We start from the raw sequence: 16,899 nt of genomic DNA on the forward strand, positions 1-16,899 counted from the left end.
AACTTTAAAAATATAATTAGTCAACAGTTAAAGTGGAGTCTTAATCTCTGTTTTTTATTGTAAAGAATTTAGGGTTTTTTTTTTTTTTTTTTAAAAAAAGGTTTTGGGGTCTAAAAGGGCTTGTATTTACCCAAGGTGGTGAAACATGGTGGAATACTACAGCTTGGCAAGGGAATTGGTGGTGGTTGCTTTGCTAATTTTTGGCTACTCTTGCTGTCAAGGCTGGATTTTTAGTAGCAAAATTGTTTGAGTTGTTAACGGTTGATGTTTGTTATTTTATGTCTTTCCCTTTAAACTTTGTGAGTTATATTTAGAAATGAATTATAAAAAATAAAATTATAGTTATTAAACTTTATTTTGCAGAATTTCATAAGAGTTAAGTTTCTTTTAAAATTATTTTAAACATTAATTTAATGTATTGATTGGATATCAGATTGATATTATCAATCTAGTGAAATTCAACAAAACTAAGTCTAAATAATTAAAAAAATTAAAATGATAATGTTTGGTGAATTTTTTTTTTAATTTGAATTAACTAGACAAGTTAGTGTAATTATATTTTTAAAAATTATTTTTTAAATTAACGCATCAAAATAATTTAAAAATATTAATTTGAAGTAAAAATTTAAAAAAAAAATCAGAACTTTTTAAAAATATTTTTAAACCACATAAACAAACATTCTAAAATTAAAAATTCAGTAGAGAGATGACTTATACTGTCTCGATGCATATTCATTAGAGCTCTGGTTGAACCAAGAATAAAAAATAAAATCTATGAAAGGTAATTTGAAACAAATTTTGTCACGCTTAGTTTACCTAAATCAAGCTTTATATTTAAAGCATTAATATCATGATATTTGAGCATAAATATCATGTGTCCCACGGTGATTTAGGAGAGAATCATCCACTCACGAAAAAGGTATTTTTTTAGAAAAAGAAAAGGGAAAGAAAACAAACCATTCTTCCCATAAGGCCATGATTGGATTCCATTTGAGAAAGAATTAAGCATTCTTCCCATAGGGCCATTAAGCATTTAATTAAGTTCCTAAACGGCGGGAGTAGTTTTTTCTTTTTGAGGGCTTTTTAAAATTGTGTTTATTTTTTTAAAAAATATTAAATTAATATTTCTTTAATTATTTTAATATATTAAAAAATAAATAAATAAATAAACGCGCTAAGCTAGATAATAAAACAAGGTGGACAAAGGCAAACAAATTTTTTGTCAATAATCAAAACAAGCCGCCTAATTTATGGACGAACGCGAGGATATTTCCTTAGTGGGACCCAAATGGCATTTTGATTAGAAACAGACGGTGGAAAATCAAGATTAAGAAGAAAGAAGGAGAGGATTTTGGGACAAAAGTGGAAAGAGAAATGGCTAAGCTGGATGATGGGGAATGTGGACAGCTCAGAAGAGAGAGAGAGAGAGAGAGAAGGTAGGGCCCAACCAGTCATGAAAGTAGTTCAGAGTCAAGTGGGGGTTTCTGTGACAGGATTATTGAAAAGACAAAGGGTGAAACACAAGTTAAAGTGACTATCAACATGGTATTATTGATGATGTTTGACTGCGTTTTAGTCTTTTTTGTTCGCTTTCTGCAAGGCGTGGTCTTTGGACTCGGTTCCAGCTGTTCAGTATCGTACATTTTACTCATTAAATATAGTTGTCTTGTCACCATGTTTTTTTTTTAAAAATCGAGGTTGATGAATTATTCAGTTAATTTGTGGGTTATAAGGTAAATTAGAATTGTTTTCAATTAAAATGACATTAACTTTTCTTTTTTAAAAAAAAAAAAAACATTTAGTGTTAATTAGTGGAACTTCATCGGGTTATTAAAAACTTGGTTGTGTAATTTGAGTTTTAATAGATTAATGCCTTGTATATGTAGTTTTTAATCCTGATTCCACGATTGATCCAAGATAAGTCATGGATGGGTAGGTAAATTGATCTAGGTTGGATTGATTTTTGTATGTATTTTGATTGAAACTTGATCTAACCTCAGCGCTAGTTTAAGAGCCAGCCTTTTGAATCGGAACGGTTTTAAAATATAAGTCCTGATTCTATAGTTTTTAACTCAAATTTAGAAGTCAACTTGAAAAAGTTTCTATGTCATGGGTTAGGTAAGTTAATACGAGTTAATTCAGAGTCAAACTAATTTTTATCTTATATAAAAAAATCATTTAAAAAAAAATAAAAAAAAATCAACAGGTTTTGACCAAGTCGTGGGTCATCCATGATTTTTTATCGGGTTAAACTGAGTCAATTCTTTCTATGTTTTTGTTGAAACCCAGCCTAATCTAGACCTCGAGTCATTCGGATCATAAGTTCAACCCCAGTCCAAACTGAATTTAAAACAATGCATGTGTGGTTTAATTAGAAACCCGACTTGAATCATGTTTATATCAAGTTTTTCAAGTCAATATGCTACATGCGTAGAGTTTAAAATCTATGCATAAATGAAAAATAATAAATTGATATTTAGTATCATACAACTCACAAGGTTCAAGAAAGAAGGTTAAACAATTAGATATGTTGTTTGTGCATGCTATGGGCCAAAAAAAAAAATATTTGACGTAAAAAAGGTGCTAGATTTAAAAAACCCAAGTCTCGAGTCAATAGTTTAAATGACAATTTAAATAATATATATATATATATATATAAAACAAATTTGACCAAAAAGAAAAAAGATTAACATAACCATACATGAGCTTATCTGGATTATTAAACAACTTAATGCCAACCTAATAAAAGAAAAACCATATAAAAAAAAAACTTCAAAACAAAAAAGAGATGAAAAAATTAGATTTTTTTAAAAAAAAAAAACAAAAAACTCAAGGAAAATCTCCTAAACCTAGTTTAATATTAAAAACTTGCAACTTATTGAATCATGGGATTGATTTTAATAATAATAAAAAATTAATTGTCAAACATATTAATTTTGAAGGATGAAATCATTGAAAAAATATTATAAATAAACTTGCAAAAGCAAAAAAAAAAAAAAAAAGAATGAGAATAAAATTTGAGAGCAAAACAGATAGAAGCAGTTATGAACTTTGAAAAGAATTAAAATAATCTCAAATAAAATAAATAACAATTAAAAAAATGAGTATCAATTTAAAAAGATACAAAAAATCATAAGGTATGAAATTGAAAAACATATATAATTTGATAGGTTATTTATAGATTAAGAAATGGTAAGAGGTTATATTAGAAAAGATTACAGAGAACTAACCTAATAGAATCAAACCAGGAAAACAAGAAAACAAAACAAAAAAAAAGATTAAAAAATAAGATATAAAGAAGAAAAAAAACTTAAGCAAACCATAATGAATCTTTTGAACATGATCTAATCTCTAAAACCTGCAAATTATAAAATCCTGGATCTAGGTTTAATTAAGAAACTTAATTCTCAATAAATTTAATTTTTAAGGATGAAGACACATAAAAAACATTAATAAAAAACCTTGTACAAGAAAAAAAAACAAAAAAAAAAATAAAGATAAAATTTAATAGAAAAAAACTTGAGGAGGATGAAATTTGAAAAATTAAAAATAAAAATGACCCCAACAAAATAAATTGCACTTAAGAGAATGATGATCAAATTTGAAAGATTAAAAAATTATAGGAAGTGAATTTGAAAAAAAAATTATAATTTGATAGATTATTCATAGATTAAAAAAATACCAGGAGGTGAAATAGAAAAAAATTATTGAGGGTTAACTCAATAAAATCAAAAATGTAAAAAAAAAAAAAAAACTTAAAAAAGAATAAAAAATAAGAAAATAGCAATTTAGAAAAAGAAAAAAAACCAAGAAAACCTAGTGAATCTCTTAAACTTGATTTAATTTCTAAAAGTCACAACCCGTTAAATCTTTGACCTAGATTCAATCACGAAGTCTAATTCTTAACAAATTCAATAAAAAATAGCGAGGATAAAATTTAATATTAAAAACCTAAGGAGAATGCATTTTTTTTTTTAAAAAATAGTGCCAAATAAAATAAAAAATAATTAAAAGAATGGGGGCCAAATTTTAAAGATAAAGAAATTAACAATTAAAAGAATGAGAACCAAATTTTAAAGATAAAAAAGTCATAGAGGGTGAAAATTGAAAAACATTTATTAAAACAATGAAAACGTGGGCAAATACATAAACCTTGTCAAATTTTAAAAACTTGCAATCCGTGAAACCCTGAATTTACATCCAATCAAGGAGTTTATTATGAGTCAATTTTAAAATATAAATTTTAATAAGTTGTTAAAGTAAAAAAAGTAGTAATCAAAAGAATAAGGATTAAATTTGATAGGAAAAAAAAATCGAAGGATGATGAAATCATAAAATAAAATCATTTATGATTTAAAATAAAAACTTGTCAATGTTAAAAAATTCATAATAATAAAAAAAAGGGATTAAATTTGATAGGAAAAAAAGCAAATGAGAGTGAAATCGTAAAACAAAATCAATTGTTAAAAATGATTCCAAATAAGAAAATCAAAATAATAGGGATCAATTTCAATAAATTATTCAAGATAAAAAAATCATAATAAAAAAAGGGACTAGATCTGAAGAACTAAGAAATTAAATGTTTTTTCTTAAATTTTTAAAGAGCTAGTGCGAAAATCTAGGTGGAGGAGAGGGAAGTTGAGGAGGAAAGAAATGGCCTTTGATGCAAAACTACTACGAATCTTTCTCGTCAACGACTACTTCCTGAATAGACACCTACTTTTCTCTCCAATTACTTACGGCCACTAACCTCTCTATTAATAATACAATGAGACACAACAATTAACCACTTAACTTTTAATATACTCTTTATCATTACACCCCTCTTTGATTAGAGAAGTTAATATGACCAAAATTCATAAATAACTCACGTAACAAAGTAAACATTTGAGATGAAACATTCAACTTTAACTAGTTTATGAGGCAGGCACAATATTTTTTAGGTTTGTTGATGATAAATTGCTAGTAACTTAGCACTTCTCTCAAAATTCTCAGAAACCGAACCTCATAGAATATATCCATCTACCATCATGCTAGCCAAGGGTAATTAGAAATACAATAACACTTGCGGTTTGAAGTGTTTTTTATTTAAAAATATATTAAAATAATTATTTTATTTTTTAAAATTATTTTTGATATTAATAAATTAAAATAATTTTAAAATTTTAAAAAATTATTTTAAATAAAAAAATTACACTTCTAAAAAACACGATTTCAATCGCATTCTGGAACTGTCCTTAAAAACCGTCTAATGTTGCATCACCCAGGCCAGCCCGTCGGTAGTGTATGGTTATTAGATGGGTATACTTTTAGCAAAAATGGCATCACAGGCCTAGTCCATTTTCAGGGATTCCAAATGCTACTTAACTTATTTCTGTTCAACATCTTTTACCTAGGACTTGGTCCAAATGTCTTTTTTGGGAACAGGGTTTTGGTTTGGGGCCATTATGAACTAAGGGCTACCAAACTCTCTGAGCACGAGCTCTCATCATGCCAGGAATTTGTTCAAATGCGATCTGCAAATCCAATGACTTCTTTTTTGGTGTTGCCCTTATTCTACTCTCCGAGCAAACTTGGAAGAGATGAACTTTCCAAGCTTTTGATTCATTCATCAATGGCGGGGTTGCCTGCATTCCCAGCCCTCTTGACTGAGATCGAAGTATCAGAAAACTTGAGAAAGTGAGAACTAAGGAAGCATGAACAGTTACCACAGCTGGGACTTGCGACTGATAGACATTGGAGAAAATTTGATTTGTTTAATTATTTATCTAGTTTTTAATAGATATTTGAAGAAATAAGACCAACGCAATGCAAGTAATCTAAAAAAAAAATTGAATTCTATTTTTTTAATATTTAAATTGAATTGATTTATTAATTATATTTAAATTAATCAGAAATAGAAAATTTGTTACAAACAGTCTTTAAGCCTTAATTAAAATACACATTAAAGACAATATGATCCCAAGGGATAAACTTGTCATGTTAGACATAAACTGATCAGGTGATTCCTTCCAGAACACTCATAGATTACAACTCACTTGCAACCAAAAATGATTAGAAAAAACACATCCTGAACCCCATCCCATGCAAGTAACCAATAAAATCACCTCAAAGACCCAAAGAAACCTCCTTTATATGCTCTCCTCCACTCCCTCCTCCTCAATTCCCTCTCTCCTTCACATCCCACTTAAAAACCATTGCAGGAACCCCAAAGAGGTGCAAACTTTGGTGCTAAAATGAGAGAAATCCTTCATATTCAAGGGGGTCAATGTGGGAATCAAATTGGGGCCAAGTTTTGGGAGGTGATCTGTGATGAACATGGGATTGATCAGACAGGGAGGTACAGTGGAGACTCAGATCTTCAATTGGAGAGGATTAATGTGTATTACAATGAAGCAAGTGGTGGAAGATATGTGCCACGTGCTGTTCTTATGGATCTTGAACCTGGTACCATGGATTCAGTTAGATCTGGTCCTTACGGACAGATTTTTAGGCCTGATAACTTTGTTTTTGGCCAATCCGGTGCTGGTAATAACTGGGCTAAAGGGCATTACACTGAAGGAGCTGAATTGATTGATTCTGTTCTTGATGTTGTCAGGAAAGAAGCTGAAAATTGTGATTGCTTGCAAGGTAATTCTTTTTAAGATGTCTTTTTTAGTGCCTTTTTTGTTGTTTTGATTGAACCCTTATGAGTTTTGTTTATTTTGCTTGTTTGATATTGCATTGGGTGGGATTAATGCTTTGAGAAATGGCTTTTGGTTGTTTTGATTGGATATATGTATTTTTTTTTTTTTAAAAATGGTTTTGGTTAGTTTGCTAGAATACAAAGTGGGTTTGATTGGATCTGATCTTATATTCAGGTTTTTTGAGATTTTTCTTGCTGGCGTTGATTTTTTTTATTATGAAAATGAGGGGCTTTTCATTTTTATTTTGTTTAGCTTGCTGGGAAGCTAAATGTGTGTTTATGATGGCGCCTCCATGACTTGTTCTTTCATGGTGTTCAACGACATCGTAATGCTGGACTAAATCCTGTTTTCTGGTTTTGCTGACTGCTCCATATGCTAGGCTAGTTCTGAATTTTTTTTGGCTGGAAACTTGTGTCGTTGGTTTTCACAGCTGATAACAGATAATGAGAAAATGATCTTCCGGGACTTGAAGTATGGAACAAGGTCTATTTAGATTCAAGTGTGGTTTATACTCATGGTTGGAAGTTTGGTTTCTATCTTTTTCATGATTTGGTTTTTGTTTGCAATTTTCCGTGTTTCTCGTAAATTTGTGGTCATTTGATTGGTGTACCTTTATTGGTGTTTCTCTTAAATTTAAGTTCTACTTAGAACTGTCCTTTCTCATTAATGCTACATTTTTAGTTTTCCTGTCTGTTTTCAAGAATCATTTAATATATTTGGTGGAACAGGATTTCAAGTTTGCCATTCATTGGGTGGAGGCACTGGTTCTGGCATGGGAACCCTTCTTATTTCTAAAATTCGTGAGGAGTATCCTGATCGCATGATGTTGACATTTTCTGTCTTCCCTTCACCTAAGGTATCCGACACTGTTGTTGAACCATACAACGCAACTCTTTCTGTCCACCAGCTTGTAGAAAACGCTGATGAATGCATGGTTTTGGACAATGAAGCTTTGTATGACATCTGCTTCCGCACTCTCAAGCTTGCTACCCCCACTTGTAAGTTAATTGAAAGTGTTTTCTGTGAACTGAAAGACATAATTTAAAGATGTTAAATCTGGAATTAATTAAAAGAACCATCTGGCCTTTTCTACCTAAAGATTGAAAATGAATGTTGAGATGGACGACAATAATAAAATGCTTAGATCTTAGTTGGCTGCTCACTTCTCGTACTCATTGGTGGTTGATAGGGAATTGATTGCTTGTGACTTCTTATTTTTTATTGGTATTTAACTCCACATGGTTTGCTGTCTCTCCTTGCCTCTAACCTAGACAACCACCACCCTCTATGCCCCACAAATAAAGATGACAACAACAACTTCTATTGTACAGTTTGCTGTTCACTTAGTCGTTTTCCCTCTCTTCCATGATATGCATTATCTTCAGCTCAATTTGATTGCAGATTATACACATGTAACACGTACGAACAGATGCATGGTGTGTTCATGAACATGCCCAAACACATGCATGTATGTTCCATGTAAGGTTTTGAAGCAACATGATCTGACTCTGGTACCTTATGTTTTGTTTTGCCATATTCCAGTTGGGGATCTTAACCATCTCATTTCTGCCACCATGAGTGGTGTCACATGCTGCCTTCGCTTCCCAGGACAGCTGAACTCTGACCTACGAAAGCTCGCAGTTAACCTTATCCCATTCCCTCGTCTTCATTTCTTCATGGTTGGATTTGCACCCTTGACATCAAGAGGATCACAGCAGTACCGTGCTCTGACTGTGCCTGAACTAACCCAGCAAATGTGGGATGCCAAGAACATGATGTGTGCTGCTGACCCACGTCATGGCCGTTATCTAACTGCTTCAGCCATGTTCCGTGGTAAGATGAGCACTAAAGAGGTCGATGAACAAATGATAAATGTCCAGAACAAGAACTCTTCATACTTTGTTGAGTGGATTCCCAACAATGTCAAGTCCAGTGTCTGTGACATCCCACCGAAGGGTCTGAAGATGGCATCCACTTTCATAGGGAATTCAACCTCAATCCAGGAGATGTTCAGGCGTGTCAGTGAACAATTCACAGCTATGTTCAGGCGCAAGGCTTTCTTGCACTGGTACACTGGCGAGGGAATGGATGAGATGGAATTTACCGAGGCTGAGAGTAACATGAACGATCTGGTTGCTGAGTATCAGCAATACCAGGATGCAACTATCGATGAAGAGGAGTACGAGGAGGAGGAGGAAGAGGAACATGATACTTAAGATAGCTTGAAATTCTTTTCACTATGTCTGAAGTATGTATTTCCCTGGCTCTATTTAAGTGAGTGATGTGTTTCTCATTTGGGGGTCAAGCTAGATTGACTTGCTGATGTATGGGTTGTGGTTCCTTGTATTGAAGATGGGATTTCGTGACTCCTTTTGCTTTTAAATTTGAATGATGGATGTCTTGTATTTAGTAGACGAGTGTTTGGTCATCTATCACTTCAAACTTGTAGCATTTTTCCTTGGATTAATTTGTGTGATAGGCATGGTTTTATTAGCAAGGCAGGTTCTCGTGGCATTATAAATGCCATTAGTGTTGCAAGGTGGGAATTGTAATTTATTTTTCCTATTCGAGTGTATATCTTTAGTTTTTCTATTTGAATGTTCGTATCCTTTAAAACTTGCAATGAGTGCTTTTAATTTTGAAATCTAACAAATATCAACTTCGATCATATTTGATCAAATTAATTAAAATTAAAAATTACTACAACAAAACAACTTAACAATTTATTTATATTAAAGAACACCAATTTTTTTTTTTTTTTTAAATAATCGTGGAGACCATAACCGACTAGATAAGATAATGAAATGGAAACAAAATAAATAAAAAATATAGGGTTTTGATGAAGTATAGCATGGACAACCAGATGCCAACCAAAAAAAAAAAAATTACCCAAGACAAGGCTGGTAGATTACAGCATGCACCAAGAGTCGTAAGAACAAGGAAATGCCAATGAGTTGTTCCTTGCTTATGGATACATGGAATAATTTTATTTTCTTGCAATATTTTTTATTACATACTCGTGGAAGTAACACTAACCATGCATGAACAAGGAAAATTCAGAATTTAACTGTGGAACTGTGCTCTAAGTTTCTCAACAATGGACTTGTCGACATTATAAGCCTTGGCTAGAACATCATCACCAATGGGTGGATTGGTTCCAAATATATTGCTAGGAATAGCAATAAAACCAGGGTTCTGGCTGTTCAAAGAAGCAATAGCCGCAGCAGTTCCGTTGCCCGCATTACTCAAGAAATGAGCAAGTCCTATGGGAAAAACGAAGACATCTCCCTGCTCAAGGACCTTGGAAAAGAGCCTGTTTTCCGGTGAAGAGGACACAAACCCGACAAGGAGGCTGCCTTCCAAGACGGTAAGAATCTCACTTGCACGAGGGTGAATGTGAGGAGTGACGAGACCACCATGTGCGAAGTCAAAGCGAATGAGTGTGAGCCCAAGGGTGTTTAGGCCTGGTATTTGGGCGACAGAAGCTGAGGTTACAGAGGAGCCGGAGGGGTTTGATGTGTTGCCGGGAACATGGAAGCCTCCGGAGAAAAAATTATCAGGCTTTACCAGCTTCGGATCCAGGCAAGCTAGGCCATAATCACAAAAGAATATGTTAGTGGGAGCACTCACTAGACTCCAAAATGATCATTCATGAGAATTACTTTCCCATGGCTTCCTACAAAATCCCTATTTTATATGATAATATAGGAAAAAACTCACTATGATAATTAGTTTTGGTTTGTCCAATCCGAATAACATGGAATTGTATTTTTTTATTTAACGATGAACAGATATTCTCGACTCAGTTGTTTTTTGTTAAAATTTTTTAGACAATTTTAACACATTCTTCACATCAGTTTGTTTGGAGCAATCTGAATTCAATTCAATTAAGAATGTTTAGAATTTTCTTGAGTGTTGAAAGCTGAATTTTAAATAAATTATATTTAATTTTTTCTAAACATATAAATTCAATTTATTTATTAATTAAATTCAAATCAAACACTATAATTAAATTTAATTAGTAAAGAATTAATTCCGAACAACATGTAATAATAATAAAATCAGAAAAACTTAATAAAATTGAATTGAATTATATTTTTTTAAAACATGTAAGTTTAATTTATTTATCAATTAAATTTAAATCCAACACTATAATTGAATTTCATTAAATAGGAACAACATGTAATAATAATAAAATCAGAAAAACTTAATAAAATTTTAAAAATACTGCTCTCAAAGTTTGAAATTAAGCCGCCCATATGTATCTTGGACCAAAATTTATGAGCGTGACGCAAATACAAAATGAATTGAAATAACTTAAAACAAAATGAAAACATGATTAATTTCTTGAATATGATTAAAGCTAATTAATTGCAGTGTAATTTTGAGTAAATCAATTAGACCCCCACCTGAGCTGGTAGGATCTGCAACACAGAAATCTTGCAACGGACCCGGCTCAATGCCGGCAGCGGCCAAGGAACAGGAGATGGCGAGGAAGCTAACAATCACCAGAATCTGGGAAGCCATTTGGATTGCTTGGAGTTGGAGAATATTAAGGCAGAAACAGAAGTGACTGGAGATTTGAGTGTTGTTCTTTCAAGGACTCACATTTATAGTTAATTTTGAAGGGTAGATATGGATTTATTTTTATTTCTTTACTATTTGAGAAATATGCTTATTAAATATTTGATTTTGGATATTATGTGGGAATAAATTTCTTAGCTAAAAAAATAAATCTCAGATTCGAATTTTCTAATGGATATTATATATTAAAACAGAGAAAGAAATCAATTATATTTATAATAAGATAAATCAATTAATTCCTTGAATTCTCTAGCAAATCCCAAGATTTATCTCCATTGTTTTTTTGGTTGATTCTCGTGTGTAAAGTCAAGATACTTTCCAATAATTGAAAACCCCCTCAAAGCTGTCCTTGTGATTGTAAAACATGCCATAAAATAATTATATAAATAATTTAAAACAAAGAAAAAAAATATTTTTTTTAAAATTATTTTTAAAAAAAAAACAAATAAAACTAAAAATTCTTAATAATGAATTCTATAATTTTGAGTAATTATCATAGGAAAACTCGCAACCTTAGTTGATATTTCTTCCAACAAAATTAAAATCAAGCCATGCTCTTAGACTAACAAATATATATTATTTTTTTAAATAATTAATCCAAAGATACTAAAAAAAAGGAAAGTTTGTATTATACAAAAAACTATTACATGAGCTAAGTTTCCATTTATAAAATATATACAAAATACAAAATAAATAAAAATATATTCAGTTAAAAAAAACACAAACATAAAATAAATTGTATCTTGAATAGTTTTAAATTTTCTTTTGTATTTTTAAAACATGAAATATATATAAAAAAATATCTTTTCTATTTTTATCATCTCTATCTATTTTTATCTCAAAATAGTAATTCAACACTACCTAATATTTCTCCTCCTTTCAAATGACATGATATTCAACCATTTTTCATGATAAAATGAAGAAACCAAGCATGGCACTATGCATGTGCTCAGGATGACTCCCTGTTCATTACTTATTACTTAGTACTTGTAGTTAGTTAAAATAGTTAGTCCTTGTAGTCTTAGAAACTATATATTTAATCTCTATGTTTTTAAATTCATTTAAAATTTAACCATTTTTCCATTTCATGCTCGTTTTCAACTTATTTTTATTTTTTCTTTATTTTTTTAAAAATAGAAAAGATAAGAAGAATTAGATAGGATGAAAGAATTTTGTAGTACAAAATACTATTATGGTCAACCCTAATCAAAGGACCATTTAATCATTCTTGATATTATAGAAATTAATTGATTTATTTTATTAAACAACAAGAACTTAATTATAATTAACATTTGATTGTGGTCAAGCTCCTTAAAAACCTTTCTAGAACATGCCAAATAAAAAAATAAAATTTAATCATCTTTCTCATGGTTGCGAGTAAAGCTTCACAAAAGATCTCACTATTGTCTTAGTCCAAGGAGAATCAATTCTAGTGAAGAAGGAAAGCTAACAACAATATTAGCTGCGATTCTTGAACGATTCCTCAAATGGTTGGGCTCCTTTGAAAAATGGAGTTGATAGACTCCTTCCATTGATGCAAGAGAGCTTTCCCGAGCTCGGATCCTACTAGTTTGTGAAGACTAGAGTTGATCCTACTAGTTTCCTTTAGAAATGAACAATAGCACCCATCTCCTACTCTTTTTCCTTTTATCACAATTTGTGGCCTGAGATTTCACTCATACACACAGTCTAATTAGCTTGGTGAAAAATTGTGTTCCCATATCTTTCACTGTGTCCCTTGGCTAGCTAGCTCAGTGAAAAATTAACATCGGTTATCCAGATTTTGTAACGAAAAAGGCTTTTCCTCTACAGCCAGCACATTCTACAGGTTCTTGCTGCTGAGTATTGCAATTCTACGTAGTTTTTCTGACAGGTTTACTCATAGATGAAGACAGAAACAGAGAGCTGAAACAGAGGAAAACAGGGTGGTTTCAAAAGGAAAACAGAGTAATTTCCAAATCAGAAAGAAAATACAAGGGCTAAATGTTAAAAACTTCGACCAAAATATGAATTAATGGTGAGACTTTAAAACTCCAAACCTTTGAAAATGACTCACAATAACATAGAAATTCCAATGAATTGCAATATTATAAGCGTTCTTTAATTTAGTATGTTGATTAAATGTGCTTACATTATTGACTAAATGAAATAATTAAGTACAAAAAGTTTGGTGAATCAAAATTCAAAAGTTTGGGAATTAACTAATCAAGATTGGAAGGAAAAGGTCAGAATATTGGAAAGAAATTTCAGAAAGGCTCATTGCATGTGTGGATGATGAGATACCGTTTCGTATACTTCGATATAAAATAGGATCATCTCCATTTGAACACAATATAATAGCTTTCATCTTGATTTGTTGTCAATGCAGATAACCGATAGTCCTGGAGGAAATGCTTTGTTATTTGCAGTCAATCTTCAACTTCAAATTTCTTGCGACGCAAGTTCAAACATCGATTAATTTACTTTTTCTACTTTTAATCTGTTATTACAAATTTCTCTTTCTTTCTATGGTAGCACTTCTCCTCAGTTCTATAAATAAGATGGTTCCCAGTAGGCTCTATGCTAAAAATCAAATGATCGAAATGATTTCTCTTAGTTCTTCAATGCTGCCACTTCTGTTTGTTCTTCTCTTTTCACTCTCATGGGTGACTTCAGCTCACACTCATGAAGATTTTATTGAATGTTTTTCCCTTTACGTTGAAGACTCCACAGACATTTCCAAAGTCATTTACACCCAGAATGACTCTTCATATCCTTCTGTGTTGCATTTGGCAATACGAAACCTTAGGTTCAATTCAACCACCCTAAAGCCTCTTGTCATTGTTACACCGATGAATGTATCACACATTCAGGCTGCCATTCGTTGTTCCCAGAAAAATAATTTACAGATTAGAATTCGAAGTGGTGGCCATGATTTCGAGGGTCTCTCTTACATGTCTGTTCTGCCGTTTGTGATCCTTGATCTAATCAATTTTCGATCAGTCACCATTGATGTAACTAATAAAACTGGATGGGTTCAGGCTGGTGCAACTGTAGGGGAACTTTACTATCACATTGCTAAAAAGGGTAGAACACTTGCCTTCCCAGCAGGTATTTGCCCTACAATGGGTGTCGGGGGACACTTGAGTGGTGGAGGGTATGGAATGTTGATGAGGAAATATGGCCTTGCTGCGGATAACATAATTGATGCACGGTTAATCGATGCTAAAGGTAGAATTGTTGATAGAGCATCAATGGGAGAAGATTTGTTTTGGGCCCTTCGAGGAGGTGGAGGAAACAGCTTTGGAGTGGTTATTGCATGGAAAATAAAATTGGTTGAAGTTCCACCTACGTTGACAGTCTTCAATGTCTTAAGAACCTTGGAGCAAAATGCAACCCAACTTATCCATCGGTGGCAATACATTGCAAATAAGCTCCATGAAGATCTCATGATCACGACATATATAAGAAGAGTTAATTCCAGTCGAGGAAATCCAACAATACAGGCTACATTTGCAGGTTTCTTTCTTGGAGGGGTGGACAAGCTTCTTCAATTGATGAATGAGAGCTTCCCCGAGCTTGGTTTAGCAAAAGATGATTGCCTTGAAACAAGCTGGATTGAGGCTATCATCCTTAACAGATTTCCAGGTAATTCATCTTTGGAACTGTTGCTTGATAGGACTCCTCGATTTGTAACAAATTTCAAAGCGAAATCTGATTACGTCAAGGAACCTATGCCTGAAATTGCATTGGAAGGTATATTTGAAAGGTTCTTGGAAGAGGACATTGAAACACCTAGACTGCTATTAGTTCCTTATGGAGGAAAGATGGACCAGATTTCTGAGTCTAGCTCTCCATTTCCACATAGAGCTGGAAATATATACAAGATTGAGCATCAGGTGTCTTGGAGTGAAGAAGGCAAGGAGGCATCTAAAAGGCACATTGACTGGATTAGAAGGCTTTACAGCTACATGACTCCTTACGTTTCGAAAAATCCTCGAGAAGCATATATCAATTACAGGGATCTTGACATTGGAATGAATAACCTGGCAGGCAACACAAGTTATAAACAAGCAAGCATTTGGGGTAGGAAGTATTTCAAGAACAACTTTGACAAGCTGGTACGCGTGAAGACTGCTGTTGATCCTGCTAATTTCTTCAGAAATGAGCAGAGTATTCCACCTCTCTCGTCCTGGTGACCGGAGGGGGATAACACATGACAGGGTTGGAAGAAGATTCATCACACTAATAACATAATTTTCTTTTTTAGATGTCTATAAAGTCTTACTTCATCAACATTTATGGCATGGCATTTCATGCATAGTCCAATGTTTTGATCATTGTAATAAAAATAAATATGGTCAATGGAGATATGAGATTTGAATGAATAAAATTTCCTTCTATGATGATCTAAATTATGAGATTTCATTTAAATTAAATATGATATGTTGTTCTTGTATTCTTATAATTCGATCTTCTCCCTTGGCATAATGAAAAATTGGTCTTGGTCAATGCTTGTTCTCTTGAAGGGGGATATGCATCAAAGGCTCAAATTCAAGAGAAAATTCGGATGTGTCTAATGAGTCTTCTGAGAGAAAAAAAAAACATAAATTTTAATCCTATCGAGCTAAAATTCGGAATTTTCTCTGGTTATTTTAGGATTCCTTTCTTAATTAGGTTTCAAAGTTGTATTTGATTTAGGTTTTTTGGGCTCCTATTTAAATAGTTTTATATGTTAATTTTCATGAGATTAAACAAATTGGAATAGTCAAGAATTATTGATATTTTGAATTCATCAAATGAGTTGCAATTTATTTGCTAAAGCATTTCGGCAGAAGGATTAATCAAGAAAAAACCTCAAAAACCAAAAGATAAACCTTGCAGTGAAGTAATTGACTTGTAAATGAGGCATGAAACTGGCAACAGTGGATGGTCAAGGTGACTCATCGAAAAATTTACTTAGATTCATTTCTAAGTATCAGTTGAACATGATCATAGCGTAAGCATCAGCAGACACCACTATGATGTTTTTGAGGAAGAGAAACTGGGAGGCAAAAACCAAGAAAACAGGGTGGTTTATGAGAGGAAAACAGAGAAAACAGTGTATTTTTAATACAAAAACAGAGAAAACAGAGAAATTTCAATACTTCCATGGACAAAGATCGCCAAGGGTAGGTGTTGAAAGATTATTCTCTCTATTAAATATTTTTGAAAATGACTGAAAGTTTATTAATTTAAATGTCTAGAAATATTACAAGCTTCCTAATAAGCGTGTTCATCTGAACTTCGTTGCATGCTTGAAGATTACGACACACAGGGCTTCAACATTGAACTGTGCTAAGAAGTTTAAGTATTATTTACGAGTCAAAATCCAACTGCTTGGACATTGACTAATCAAATTGAAATAGAAAATGTGGAATGCTAGAAAAGTAGTGCATATGAGCGCAAGAAAGTACTGTTTTGGACAGCTCCATTCGTAGGTAATGTGATGATAGCTTAGGGATATATATATTATATATATATATTTGTTTTTTAACTTCAAAATAACCTATTTATTTTTGTGTTTTAAAAATATTTTTTAAAAAATTTAAATATTTTTATTATTTTCTTTGTTTCATATTATAAACAAGTAAGCATTTAGTGCAGGTAA

At 32.1% G+C, this 16,899-nt stretch overlaps 3 protein-coding genes and 1 pseudogene across 3 annotated transcripts; 3 read left to right on the forward strand and 1 right to left on the reverse strand.

Moving 5' to 3' along the window:
* LOC118029494 (putative germin-like protein 2-1) overlaps positions 1–16,899 on the forward strand; it is a 53,147-nt pseudogene that overhangs the window by 3,503 nt on the left and 32,745 nt on the right.
* On the forward strand, positions 5,968–9,098 carry LOC118029491 (tubulin beta-7 chain). Its single transcript, XM_035033403.2, has 3 exons — positions 5,968–6,630; positions 7,415–7,684; positions 8,229–9,098. The coding sequence occupies exons 1-3, from the start codon at positions 6,237–6,239 to the stop codon at positions 8,900–8,902; spliced, it is 1,338 nt and encodes a 445-aa protein (XP_034889294.1). The 5' UTR covers positions 5,968–6,236; the 3' UTR covers positions 8,903–9,098.
* Positions 9,421–11,248, reverse strand: LOC118029493 (putative germin-like protein 2-2). Its single transcript, XM_035033405.2, has 2 exons — positions 11,096–11,248; positions 9,421–10,273 (listed from the first exon to the last, which is right to left on the reverse strand). The coding sequence occupies exons 1-2, from the start codon at positions 11,211–11,213 to the stop codon at positions 9,750–9,752; spliced, it is 642 nt and encodes a 213-aa protein (XP_034889296.1). The 5' UTR covers positions 11,214–11,248; the 3' UTR covers positions 9,421–9,749.
* Positions 13,848–15,605, forward strand: LOC118029492 (tetrahydroberberine oxidase-like). Its single transcript, XM_035033404.2, has one exon. It carries the CDS (start codon positions 13,853–13,855, stop codon positions 15,446–15,448), a length of 1,596 nt encoding a protein of 531 aa, XP_034889295.1. The 5' UTR covers positions 13,848–13,852; the 3' UTR covers positions 15,449–15,605.

The sequence above is a fragment of the Populus alba genome, chromosome 11 (assembly GCF_005239225.2).
Source record: "Populus alba chromosome 11, ASM523922v2, whole genome shotgun sequence".
Taxonomy (NCBI): Eukaryota; Viridiplantae; Streptophyta; class Magnoliopsida; order Malpighiales; family Salicaceae; genus Populus; species Populus alba.